Source organism: Perca flavescens, chromosome 17, assembly GCF_004354835.1.
Source record: "Perca flavescens isolate YP-PL-M2 chromosome 17, PFLA_1.0, whole genome shotgun sequence".
Taxonomy (NCBI): domain Eukaryota; kingdom Metazoa; phylum Chordata; class Actinopteri; order Perciformes; family Percidae; genus Perca; species Perca flavescens.
The window spans coordinates 15231419-15245471 of NC_041347.1; the positions used below are offsets into that span (position 1 = coordinate 15231419).

Sequence of the window (14053 nt, forward strand, 5' to 3'; positions counted from 1 at the left end):
TAATGTCAAAGTTTTATTTATTCAACTGCATAAAAAACATACAAATTACAAACTGCAATAAAAACATTTATAACACAGACAATTTATACATTATGTAAAACAGTTTCCTGGGCATGGACATTATAGTCCAGTCCTGGTGCCATGAGGGGGAAAAACTAATTGCTCACATAAACAAGACCATTCCTCCTCAAAGGGGAAGATTTCCATTAATGCTTCTGCTCTGCCAACACAGAGATTGCCTCCATTAATATAAAAGCATGCCCAGTGGTATATTTAGATGTAATAACCAGAGCCCATCTCTATTCATGACTCTAATTAAAGGCACAAGAGCAGCACTGATGACTGCTGACCACATCAAAAGCTAAAAGAACAACAGTCCTATCTAGACAGAACATAAAAATACGTAAGGTCCTGGCGTTAACTGTATGGAGCGTCTTCATGTTCCCCAAGAGGCTTTTTAACACTTGCGGCCAGACAGGAGCAAGTTAAGCTCAACATTTGGAGGTCAGATGTCACATTCATAGGGCTGCACTGCTGGTTCCTTCTTCAGTTTTCAGGTTTTGAGTTGACCTTGAGCCAGAGGTGAGATGTTGCCGTGTATATTCCCAAATCAGCAGGGCAGCGCTTACGTGCACGTTTAGTGAACGGGTGACCCCTTGTTGAGGGATCTCCACACACACATCAAACATCTGGAGTAAATTGGCAGGGATACCTTCTCGTTCGTTGCTGTAAGAAGGAAAAGAGACAAAAGATATACTATAGCTTGGGACAACAGAAATGGGATATTTCATGTTTGGTGGCAGTATTTTTGTAATTAAGCCACTAAGAGCTAGGTTATTAGGTGCTGATATTCAATATCTTTAAAGGAATACTTTACTTTCACATTTTGGGAAATATGCTAATTTGCCTAGATTTAGATGAATGCCACACTCCCCACATAGGCCTAGAGCCAGCAGCTGGTTAACTTGTCTTTGTTTACCTTTGTTTTGGTTTAAACAAAAATATATAACGTGTTCATTATTCAGCTTTAGAGGTGCTGGTTATCTTTGGACAGGGGCTAGCTGTTTCCCCCCCATTTCCAGTCTTTATGCTAAGCTAAACTAACCAGCTGGCTCTAGCTACATACAGTATGTATCGTACAGACATGAGAGTGGTATTGATATTGTTATCCTACAATTGGCAAGAGAACGAATAAGATGATTTTCCAAAAATATTTTTATACATATTATTATTATTATTTTAAATTTGACAATTTTCATGACTACTATGGAAAGAATTCAGTGTTTTCCTCAAACTTTTTAATAATTGAGAACATTTGGGATACGATACAGTGCTTTGTACATTATTTTACAGAAGCAGTTACTAAAAATGTATTAAATATCTAAAAGGAAATTAATTCCACTGCAGGGTTTACACTGGAATGTGCAACCTGTGAGCAACAACCTCATGATATCTGGTATATAACATCACCAGATCATCTGTTTTCTCAGTCTGACCTCTGATGTGTATCATATACCACCATAATCCACTTACTCCTGTTGTGCCTGGATGTTGCTAATTTCAGCTTTCATCTGACGTAATGGTGATATCAAGTTGATTTACTTTAAGAACCCTTAGCATGAGCAGCCAACTTAATTGTTCAACATTTTTACAATTATAAGGAATAAGCTTTTCATACAGATGACGCATGAGCTCAAGTCCAAGAGCAATTCAAACTGTAATCAACTGAGTATATACTGCGATCCAGCAATATGGGCCATGCAAAGCAAACATAAAGAGGTAATGAGTTTGGCGTTCAATGAGTCTACAGAGGGGTGCCACACAGTAAGAAAGCCTGATTTGATGAGCCACATTTATGGTGAGTGCAACATGGGTGAGATAATAGCAACCTGATGAGAGATTAGACCTGGGCCGTGATGTGCTGGGGGAGAGCACAGCTGTGTGAGAACTCGAGATTCAAATCAAACACGCAGGGTGTTTAGCTAACAGCACAGCTCACACCTCTGTGACGGAAAAGGGTCAAACAAAACAGGACACCTACAAAGACGTGATACATATTAATCTCCCCCGCCTGCGAGGCCAGCTGCACTACTGCAGTACACAATTAGTGGGGAGAGTGAATCAGGCTACTGTTGCAAACTGCACAAGCTTGGAATTACATATTTACTTCTGAGTAGCTACAAAAGGGTTTATTAAAGCAATTTGTTTGTATCCTGACTGATGAAAGCCACAGGGCAGCATCACAACTCAAACTAATCTCGACGAAGGTTAAAGTGTTTCTGCTGTTGTCATCACACTGCTTGCATTGGTTTGTATAATTTATTTCCTGCGTTCTCCTCCTTAGGGAGACCCAATTACAGTCCAGCATGTCCCGACAGGTACACCATGGAGAGGAGAGGAGAGGCGCAGGTCCCGCGGGGAAACACACTTAACCAGTGAGATAACATTAAATAGCCTCGTCAGCTCACACATTTATCTATGTGTGAGTCACAAGGGCAAGGGAAGACAGACGCATGCATGCATTTTATGCATAACTGGTTGTGTGTAGGTTACCACATTGATGGAAAAATGCTGTCATACCCCAGCAGTAGCAGGGTCTTCTCAGGGAACTGGTAGTCCTGGAGGCTCTGACTGTTGGCCGTCTGCTCCACTCCAACAATACAGTACCCTTCACTCTTCTTTACCTGCAGGAAGTCAGCGAGCTCCATTGGCTTCACCTGATGGGACAGATACAGTTTATAATCTTAGAGATGACGTAAATGAACTTTAACAACAAGGATTCAAACTATTCAAGCAAGGTGAAACAAAACAGTCAGTACACATTTTAAAGGGTGGACGGTAACGGACCTGCAATGTGTTTTGAGACTTTTTTTACCTATGTGGACATCTACTACAGCATTGTAACATTATCAAAAGCAGATTTGGAGCGACACCAGGGTATCAGCAGGTTTAACAGAGTCTAAGATGACTTGAGTTTAAATTGAAGATTTAGATACATTTTTTGAGTTTTGGTTTACTGCCTTTTCCATCTCGGCAGTTACTAGAGCCAGAAATCCCAAAAAGGAGGAGCTTGGGTAGATGGAGCATTCACCAGCTTCCACCACTTTTAAATGAGACTGAAGATTGCTCCCAAACATGCACCTCTTTAAACATTAATGCGTCTGAATTTTATAGAAAATTATATTGCTGTTGCATTATATATTAATTGATTTATTATCCAAATGGAATTGACAGTCTTCCCTTTCTCTCTCCACAACACATCCCATAACCTGCCCTGTTCCACACAACAACCTGTCCAAGGATCACTCCCTCTCATGCAAACATCCACACTCGCACGCAGGTCACTAGCCCACTGGAGACAGAGTAGACATCATGATCACTAGAGTGAAAGGTGAGACTGTTTTATTCACTTTACCTCTAACAGAGGAATCCAGAGCTCAGACGAGACACTCAGGGACTGAAAGTGTTTGTCACTGACGTGGCGAAGGCTATCCAGAACCAGAGTGCTGGCACCAAAGATCTCACAGGTCCTGCACAGACCTAGAGCAACAACAAACAAACACTTGAGGACAAAGCCTAAATGAGACATCCAAATATGAACTTCGAATTGCCATGATATCAACCTGTGGTTAAAAAGAAGGCTCCCTTACATATAAAAGGGAGAAAAGCGACTTTTCCTTTCTTTTCTTTTTTTTTATTAAATAATTTGATTTGGTGAGTGATGACTCAGCAAAAAATGGCTACCAGTCTACCATCATGGGCCGATATAAAAAGATATAAAAAGCTACACCTGTAATGGCAATTTGGCCATTGGCAAAAAGTAATACATTGACAGACCGGCCAAGCTAATGTTCTTGTTTACGTCACCCAGTATCAATATTGGTTTTGAAAATGGGTCTTTTTCTCTATAAACAAATTCTGATTGATTCAGCTCCTTATCATCTGAGACAAAAGCATTGGAGTACACTTGCAGAGAACACAAAATAGGAGTGTCTGTGATTAAATCTGGGCATTCCCTGTCTAAACTCTGATAAGGGAGCTCAAGTGATTGGTTTTAGCAGCAGCTTTGTTTGAACTCTTTGCCCAGACCATCATTGTGAAACCAAACAAAAGCCTGTCATGTTAATTCTTCAAAATATTACACAAATCAAGGAGCAATTTGCTGACATTTTACATAATTTCCAGGCAAATAACAAGTATGATAAAAATGTGAAGTAATGTAATTTGTCGTGCTACTCCTGACCTCCTAGATTGGTGGGCTTGTCTATAAGTGAGGCTACCACCAGCAGGGCACCATGCTGTTTGCCCAGCCGAGCAGCCCTCTGTTGTGGAACAAGCTGAAGTTCAGGCTCCTGCTCCTGGATCCCCAACCTCCAGGGAGTGATCTTCTTCTGCACCTCGGCCCAGCGCTCCTCTTTATTCTGCTCGCCTGGGAGATAACAACACAACCACTCAAATCAGAGATGAGGTAAGATTAGGGTATATGTATCAAGTAGTCCTGCTGCTTGTGAGAGGTGCGACTATACCTTTGTCTTGCTGAATCCAGTCTCCAGGCTGGAGTTGACTCAGGTCAGGAGCAGGATTTCTCAAAGGAAAAGATGGACTTTCAGAGAAACACAAAAGTTTCTCAAACTTCGAGGGTGGAATCCATTCCTCATCAGCCAACTCTGACAGACTGGGGAACGTATAGAATATGGTCTGGAAAAGCAAAATAAAGACAGAAAACAAGTTAGTACACTGTGTTCCTGTATTTTAGGGGGCTCCATCTGTTTAGCAGAAACATACTAGCAAACCTCAGCACTGTAATCCCTGATAGGATGAAAGGCGCCAAAAAAGAAGTGCTCCTGAATCCTCGTCCAGTTCTTGTTGGCATTTCTAAATGGTGAGACAGCAAAATGCATACTCAAATAAACACATTAGCACACCACAACAACGTTTTTGCAACTGCTGTAGCTGTCCTGCTCTCACCCGGTGTTCTGCATGGCCTCAGCCTGGTTCAGGCAGGCCTTGATCACAGTGGAAAGCCCTCCGAAACCCTCGGCCCCTTCCTCTGCCCGGACCCCAGCCAAGCTCCACACCCTCTTCAGGGCCAGTAATGCATACAGGCGCACGCTGAAGTTATGGTTGAAACACCACTGCAGGATGATGTCCAGCGCTTTACGCAAATGCACATCCTTAAACACACAAGGAGAGAGATTTTGTAGATACAGAGAAGTGATGCAAGAAGAATGGTGTGTGTGTGTGTGTGTGTGTGTGTGTGTGTGTGTGTGAAGAAAAAAACATCAAAGACTTTACCTTATCCTTAAGATTAGGAACGATGACATTGAAATGTACCAGGACTGACAGGAAGGTGCAGATGCTTGTCTTGGTCTTTTCGTGATCCTGTACAGATAACACAGAAATTGGTCAATAATGTAACTATTTCACTCATAATACAGTATTTTCTAGTAGGTAGGTATCCAGAGTGGGAGCTCACCCTGTTGAAGCAGGCCCAAAAGCTGTCCATGTGTTGTGGATAGTGTATGAGGATCAGAATCATCATCCACTCGATCAGGTATTTGACTGAGGCATGGTTACTGCAGAATCCAGCTTCAAACACACAGTTAAGCACCGTGGCGACAAACTCCTGCCACGCACACATGCACACGCACACACAGAGTGTTACTTTCTGAGTGGTTATTTCCTGTGCGATTGCAAGTGTGAGTGTAATTGTCTTACCTCTCTGATTTTGGGCAGCAACAGCAGCAGTGTTTGCCATACTCTGTTTTTGACACGATGCTGCAGGGAGTTGCTATAGTAACGCACTTTTGACTTTGATATGTCATTATCCTGGAGAGAATGAGGTGGAAGGAGATTATGGAAAATGGTGTTAAGTGTTGTTAAATTAGCTGTTACTGATGTTTAACTTGTTATCTTAATGGAAAAATGCCACGCCCAATTCAAAATAGCATACAGCAAAACAGGTATTTGTTGCCATACATAAACACAGTGCAAACTAATTATATATTGTTGGAGATCAAAAGATTAAAGGAAGGCTTGAGATGTTTTTTAGGTTGCAATAAGAAATGTCATGATCAACATATTTGAAAACTATTCTCAGATGAAAACAAAAAACAAGACAGACTGGACACAAATGCTTAAAACTGATCTTAGGGCTTGGAAAATAACGGAGTGCTCTTGTTTATTGTCTTTTAGTGGAATTATGTCATGATAACAAGATTTGGGATTTTGCTTTAAAAAACTGTGTTCAAATGAATGTATTCAAGTGAAGTAAAAATAACATTTTCTTGGGTTACGTTTTGTTTAAAGAGTTGAAACTACATTACATTATGGGTGATGTTGCATTGTATTTGGGATATGTTGGGAAAAATACTAATACATAATTTTGTTTCACACAACCCAAACTAGTCAAAGCCTACCTTTTTCAACAAATCCATAACTAGTTCCTCTATTAGTCTTTCATGCTGCAGATTAGAGGGATCCAGGCGGCTAAGAAAGGCCAGTACACATGTGCGGGGCAACTGGTCATCCCGGTTATCACTGGGAAATAAAAGCAGTAGTTTATGTGTGAAAACATATGCACAGCAAGAGAGACCTCTAGTGGTACTATCTCAAATCACAGCCATAAAGGAGAACGTTACCGCAAAAAGAGAACTGCAGCTCACCTTGTAACTGCAACATTGGCAGCACACTCTTCACCAAGTTGCTCCACATATGTTTGGACATCCTGGATGAGCCTTTGAAAAAGAGTAAGATAAAACAGTTAAAATAGCACAGAGAAACAATTAAAGAAATCAGAAAACTGCTGTTCAGAGAGTTACCGCTGATCTCTCCTGAACACTGGTCCGTAGACACAAGCCTCAGTGAGTATGTTGATGTGGCTGAAAACACTAGAAAATATGCCGTCACCGCTGCCTCGGTCTGTGGGCAGCCATGTCTGACAGCAGTGTGGAAGCAGCACGCCGAACACTCCACTCTTGGACTGAGACAGCTCCATCAGCTCAGTGGCAATCTAAAAAAACAAAACAATCGCACCACATATATACATGTATAGATTATAGAACATGTTGAAAGTGCAAACCACAATAGTCCTTCCTTTCCAAGTCAACCAGCCTGATTTAATCACCAGTTTCAAGGTGGCCAGAAGTGTTGGAGCAGAACTATCTGTCAGCTCCAGCAGTTTACGGTGGAAGGCCATGGAGATGAAGCCTTTCAGGGACGGCCAGAAGTCATGGGCGTTCGTGCTCAGCCCCCGCACCAGCTCCCAGCTCAGAGTCACAGCCTCGGCACACAGGGCCTCCTCATGAAGTAGTAACTGTTGGGATCAAAACATCACCAAACCACACTCATTAAGAAGCACACTTTACCAGATAGTACCTTAGTTTTTGTGAGAAATTCCATTATATCTGCAAGGAACTCCTCGTTATACCTTTGTTACACCTGACATCAATTGCTTAAATTTGACCAAAATTTACTGAAACTCACTTGTGGCAGCACGCTCTCCATAAAGGTGAGCACGGGCAGCACCAGGTCACTGGGCAGCAGAGCCAGGGCCTCCACACTGCAGCTCAGAGCAGCCTTGAGAGTCTCAGGCACTATGGAACTCTCGACAGACTCCGGTATCCCAACAGCCTTAATCAAGGAGCTCAGACAAATCCACTGGTCCCGCATAAAACTGGCAGCGATGCGTCCCCAGTCCTGCAGCAGACGACCCTGCACTCCTACATCACTAAAGAAAAGAAAAAAAGGCTGGACCATATCATGCCAGGCTGGTGTTTTTTTTATTCATCATATATACTAAGGCTTACTGAGTAGTGAGTACTCTAAGCAGATTTTCACTGACCATGAACTGTCTCCTGTCTGTGGTTTTTGCAGGCACTTATTGAAGTTTCCCAGAGAGGACTGACTTTGGGAGGAAGATGACACTGGATTGTAGAAGTAGTCATTCACTGATTTCAGAACGGAAATGGTCTCTGATTGCATGTCAATCCCTTTCTGCTCCACGAGACCACATACCGTAGCCAGGGATGCCATAGCAACCGCTCTAGCCACCTGGTTTGCCACAGAGTGGATCTGGCAATGGAAAAACAATCAGTGTGAAACAATCAAGCAACCAAACTGATGTATGAAATTCCTGTCTGAGCTTTGTACCTGCTGGCTTGGTTCTTGCAGGACCTTGAGGCTGTGCCTTATGAGTTTAGGGAAATAGGTCTGCTGAATTTGAGCGTGGTGCTGTGGTGTAGAACTGTATGTGACCACCAGCTGTCGCAGGACACACAGATACAGCTCTGCCCGCTCCACATCGAACAGCTGTAAAGGAAACAGCACGTCGGAGCTAGCCACGAGGGCAATCTATGCTAATTTAAGTGATGGTGACTTGCGTAACTTGTTTACCTCTTGCAGCTCCCCAAGTAGCTGCCTCAAGATAAACTCCTGGATTGGATCAACAACTTTAAAAATTAGCCTCTCCGTGGCAACCATCACGGTGTTCACTGTGAAAAGCAGTGAGTGAGAAGAGTTGAAGATCACACAATCCTGAGCCACTTAATATATGAACAATGAAAGGAAATACCAAAAGCACGCTGCTACAAGAAGAAATAAAGAAAAGTTAAGTTTTACTTTTTTATATTTGAATATTAGTGCCTAAATTTCCCTTATAATGTTAGGCAAAAATCTAAATCTAAATTTCTGAGGGCCAAGATCTGTTCTCACGACAAAATTATAATTGAATAATTTCTTGATGAGAATTTCTGGAAGCTAGCTTGACCAAATGATGTTTTGAAGGTCTTTAAGCTAAATCTGTAAACTACTAATTGTTCTGTTGTAGACTGAATACAAAAGTAGAGATTAAATCTGGTGCATGAGTTATTACATAAAGGGATTTATATTAGAGGGTACTCTGTAAAATCTCAGTCTAAGATGCAAGAGAAATATGACACCAAAGAACAAGAATCCTTTGATTCCTTAAATGTTGTTCCTGAGTAGTTTTGTAAAATATCAGACAACACAGACACTTTTCCATGGGTGAAAAATATATCACTTACCACTTTGTAAGATAACCATTAACCAAATTAAAGGTCCCATGACATGGTGCTATTTGGATGGTTTTATATTAGACCTTAGTGATCCCCTAATACTGTATCTGAAGTCTCTTTCCCGAAATTCAGCCTTGGTGCAGAATTACAGCCACTAGAGCCGGTCCCACAATGAGCTTTCCTTAGTATGTGCCATTTCTGAGAGAGGGGGGTGGTCAAGGTGGAGGGTGGGGGTGTGGCCTTGACCAACTGCCACTTTGCTCGTTTGAAAGCCATGATGTCTCTCTCTCATGGGTGGGCCAAATTCTCTGGGCGGGCAAAGCAGACAAAAGGGGAGGTAACCTCCAGATCGGCCCATCTGAGCTTTCATTTTCTCAAAGGCAGAGCAGGATACCCAGGGCTCGGTTTACACCTATCGCCATTTCTAGCCACTGGGGGACCATAGGCAGGCTGGGGGAACTCATATTAATGTTAAAAAACCTCATCAAGTGAAATTTTCATGCCATGAGACTTTTAAGGGTGAGGTTTACAAGGATAGTCTGATATTGGTTTCCAATAGCGCACCAAACGAAAAGTAGTTGGGAGGAGAGGTATAACAATTTGTTATTTGTTGTATGAAAGCACTTATCCGTCTGCTGAACCTACTGCATATGCATGAGGGTGGACTTGACAGCGAAACAATTGAATCAGTATTGTCAATACAAACCTTGCTCCTCTCCACCATGCTGGCAGCTTGGTGTTCCTCCAAGCTGGAACAGTCGGAGCACGAGCTGCAGGCTCTTGTCGCTCTTACGCAGAGGCAAGTAGATATTGGTGCTGACTCGGCTCAGGGTGTCCAGCAGCAGCGACAGTAACGACTCCAGAGAGTTATCGATCTCTGCCCCGAGTTGATTCCTCTCCATGTCCACACACAGCAGAATGGCCCTGGCCAACTTGTCGGCTTCTCTGGAGTCAGGCAACCTCTCAGTGTGACCTGCGGAGCAGAGAAACTAACTTAAACCAACGTATCTTGTCTACAGATTGAATCGTTCACTTTATCTACGGCCGTCTCTCCAGACTTACCTGTGCTAGCTGGGACTCGGAGATAGGCGTGAATCTCGCTTTGAACATAGCCTCTTACAGTTTCTTCCTTTATGGCAGCACCAGTGCAATCTCCATCCATAATCCTGGACTTGAAACGGCCTTCATTGTCCAACAGCCAGACACACAACTGCAGCAATGTCACAAATATGTAGGGTAGCAATTAGTCCATCGTACAACGTCCATAATGTCTCACTTTACCACGTTAGGTCAAATGTTCCTTTTAAATCTTCCAAATGTCTCTAATACATCATACCTGATTCCAAATCTGCGTCCCTCTACACAGTGACTCATCTGCACGAAAATGCACCAGGAAACTAAAAACATCATCGAGGGTCACTGTGCTCTGAAACGAGATATTTCAATTATGCAGCTCACTAACTTTAAAGCTGTGTATGAAAGCACAGGGGTTGGACAAAATAACAGAAACACCTTATGATGCAGCACAACAGCCCTGATCTGAGTTCAGTGGTTTTTGTTGAGATTTAACTTTTGAATACTTTCGATGCTGTAGTTAATTGTTGTTACTGAGCAAATATCCCACTAAGTGTTAATTAAGCGTCATTTCTGGTGAAGATTACTGTGTAACCACTGATCCTCTTTGCCACGGCACATTTCCTTTGTTTGTCATTTGTTTTCAGATTTGTACCTTAACCATACCGTTTGTATTTTTTATTTTGGCTTGATAAATGACTTCAAAGTAAAAATTGTTATTAATTGATTTTTTGTTAATCAATATAAATGAACTGTTAAAACATTAATGTATACGGTACTATTGCATCAGCACCTTTGTGGTCAGAACTAGACCCTCACCACCATTGACCAAAATGAACTAGTATATTCACTTAAAACAATAACATGTTTGGTACTTTTAACAGTCAAAGAGAAAAACATAATGAGGTTTGATCAAAATGTTGTTTAGAATAGAGCTGTCATATAGTAATGTGTTTCAGTTATGTTAGCATTATGTCAAAGGTACACTAATTGCATCTTACCACTTCTGTGAGACAGAGGACACTATTTAACAGGAAGCACTGAGCAGCGCCTCTCAGCAGGACTTGATGAGTGATCATGGTGCAGCACAGCACCTCCCTGTAAGACACAGCAGATCAAATGAGCTTCCATACCAAGCATAACAAGCTACCACACAGCCTGTCTAACTGTAATCATGATTAGGTACCTGAGAGCAGTGAGCCCATCGATCCCCAGCAGAGGGTTCGGGGGGAGTTTGGATAGAGCCTGGGTGAGGAAGAGAAGGGGTGCCGCACACCAGTGCTTAGAGCACAGCTGCTGAATCATCTGCAGCAACATACGGCCTACAAAGCAAACACAATGTTTAGAGTGACAGGCATTTTAACCGTGAGAAGTGAGTCAGAGCTTTGTTTAAATGTGTTCTCGGCGGCTTCTGTTTTTCTGTACCTCTGTGCTCTGATGGCAGGCTGCTGAAGAAGGTGGTCATGAAGACTTGGAGTTTAGCCCCGAGCTCAGGACAATCGCCTACACTCTGCCCAACTGACCTACATGTGGACAGAAGGTGGGTTCATGAGGCCTGATGCCCGAACTACTTAATAACATAGTAATTCCTGTTTTGATTTTAAACCTCACTTGTGGAAGAGCGACGTTTCAGACAGAACATCCATAAAAGGGCCAACGATGAACTGAGGAGCAAAGCAACAGAAGAGGAAACTTCAATGCACAATGGTAAATTTAAATAATTTCAGTCAAATGGAATGAATAACCCTAAAGTCACGTTGAATAAATTGTGTCTGAGCCTGTACCTCAGAAAAGGCCAAAGCAAAGGCTGGCTGCTGGAGGACACGCAGCTCGAGTAGATGACACACTCCCTCTCTCATCAAGGATTTATTCTCACTGTGGAACATCCGCTGGTACACACACAGCAGCCAGGAGGGGTGGAACAAGCCTTGATCTGAAGCTGAACAAAATGTTTGCAATTTTGAAATGTTTAAAAGATAAAAACAAATTCGCTGAAAAAAAGGTGGAAAATTAATCTTTCCAAACGTTCATAAAAAAAAAAAAAAAAGATTCAAAAGCAACTCCCTAATTTGCCCAGTTCTATTGTTACCTTGACTGTCATTCACTGTTGTTTGGATCAACGTGTCTATTCGGTTTAGAACTGGCCGGACGACATGAATCTGCAAAAGAAAAAGAGACAATCCACATTACAAAGCCAGTGTTTCCCATACATAGACTTTACTTGGGCGCATTCTTTCTAAATTATCGGTTAATGTAATGTAGTAGTTTTCAAAAAATAGTTCATAAACCTTCATTTGACTAGTTTATTGCTGAACCCAGCCATCACGTGCGGTCACATCCTGTGCTACCCACCACTACAAGTAAATTCTCAACCTGTGGGAAACACTGCAAGCTGTATCATGATGCCCACCTCTGAACTGACAGTGAACATGTGGGGGTTTCTACCTGGTTTTCCTCCAGGGTCTCCATCACCAGCGCATAATCCTCCCAGAACTCTCTAAGTAACTTGCTCCTGTTAGAGGCCCATTTGAACAAGATGTCATCTGCAACAATTTAAAAAAAAAAAAAAAAAAAAAAAGTGAGAAAACAAACCACACAATACCAGTGAACATAAAGTTGTGACAGTGTCAACAAATCTGAGCACCTTCTCCTGATGAAGAGAGAGGACAGTCCACCCCTTCCTCCTCTGATAGGGCCACGCACATTTTCAGCAGGTACAACGCCCTTTTACGAGACACGCTGTCTCTGTGCGTCAGTCCATCCTGAACCATCCTCCAGAACTGGAGGGACAGACGAGGGTCGGGCTCACAGGAGGAGGAGGAGGAAGAAGAAGAGAAAGGGAGGCTGTGAGGTTTCAGCATGTGGTCTGACAGGGCGGTCAAACACAACAGTGCCCGCTCTGTGACCACAGGTGTGCGGTCAGTGGAGTGCCAGATGCACAGATCATCCAGGACCAACTTGAGGATGCTCGTTGACCTCGCACCGCTGCAGCAGTTCAGGACAGTTAAGAGAAGCCTGACTGTGATTTTAGAGACCAATGCATCAGGGAGTGTTTTGATGCAGGACAAGGCAGCTGACAGGGTGGTAAGTGTGAGCTGTTCATCCAGAGACGGTAGAAGAGCAGCCATGACTTCACTAGCAACCTCCACACTGAGTCGTCCCGGGGCAGGCCCCTCCTCCTCTGACAGCTGGAGCGACGGCAGGACAGACCGTGCTACTCGGCCCGGCACAGCCTCGTCACATAGCGGGACACAGACACTCACAAGTCTGCAGGCAGCGGCGGTACTCTCCCTGCACCGCATGGCTTCACCGGCTTCAGCTGATATTTTGGAGAGAAGAGGTAGAGACTGGGTCCAAATCACCGAGTCGATTTTATCTGTAATACATTTTCTTTTCGCAGCTGAAAACAGAGTCGTGTCCGAGTCAGCCAAAAGTGGTCCGAGTCCTTCAATGAAAGCTGTCAGCGCCTCCACTCGCTCCGTCCCCGGCCATGAGTCACTCGGCCAGGTTAGAGACTCAAACAAAAGCTCGTAGTCAGGAGAGCTGGACAAGACCGCGTTAATTAAAACGGAATACATCGTAGAGAGCTGCTACACTGCCACGAACAAGCAAGCTGAAGATACCCCGCAACCGGCTCTTCTCACCACTTCCATGAGCAGCAACCGGCAGCAACACGTTTTTTCCAAACCGAATGTAAACTTCCGCAAACGTAATCTGTCAAACTCTCGCGAGAAATGCGAGAAGGCCTAAAAAAAAAAACTTGCAACCTAAAAAGTTGTTTAACCCTAATCTTTGCCATGACCCAAAGATTACGTCACGCCCAATTTTAATTTCAAGCACAGAAGATTTTCTTTTTATGATAATCAGTTTTGCTCTTTGTACCTCTGGTACGGCTGCCAACGCGACTAGACTTCACTGCAGATCACTTGTTTTCAAATGACTGA

At 43.0% G+C, this 14053-nt stretch overlaps 1 protein-coding gene across 1 annotated transcript; it reads right to left on the minus strand.

Annotated features, from left to right (window-relative positions):
• tarbp1 (TAR (HIV-1) RNA binding protein 1) lies at positions 1 to 13812 on the minus strand. Its single transcript, XM_028604067.1, has 29 exons — positions 12754 to 13812; positions 12555 to 12652; positions 12199 to 12268; positions 11894 to 12048; positions 11721 to 11773; positions 11535 to 11632; positions 11296 to 11431; positions 11111 to 11207; positions 10372 to 10461; positions 10098 to 10245; positions 9742 to 10008; positions 8395 to 8492; positions 8152 to 8310; positions 7844 to 8073; positions 7486 to 7729; positions 7127 to 7315; positions 6822 to 7012; positions 6666 to 6737; positions 6420 to 6540; positions 5719 to 5829; positions 5477 to 5626; positions 5296 to 5382; positions 4969 to 5174; positions 4794 to 4875; positions 4527 to 4698; positions 4244 to 4429; positions 3416 to 3540; positions 2581 to 2717; positions 1 to 726 (listed from the first exon to the last, which is right to left on the minus strand). Exons 1-29 carry the CDS (start codon positions 13685 to 13687, stop codon positions 519 to 521), a joined length of 4914 nt encoding a protein of 1637 aa, XP_028459868.1. The 5' UTR covers positions 13688 to 13812; the 3' UTR covers positions 1 to 518.
• Between the last annotated feature and the right edge of the window lie 241 nt (positions 13813 to 14053).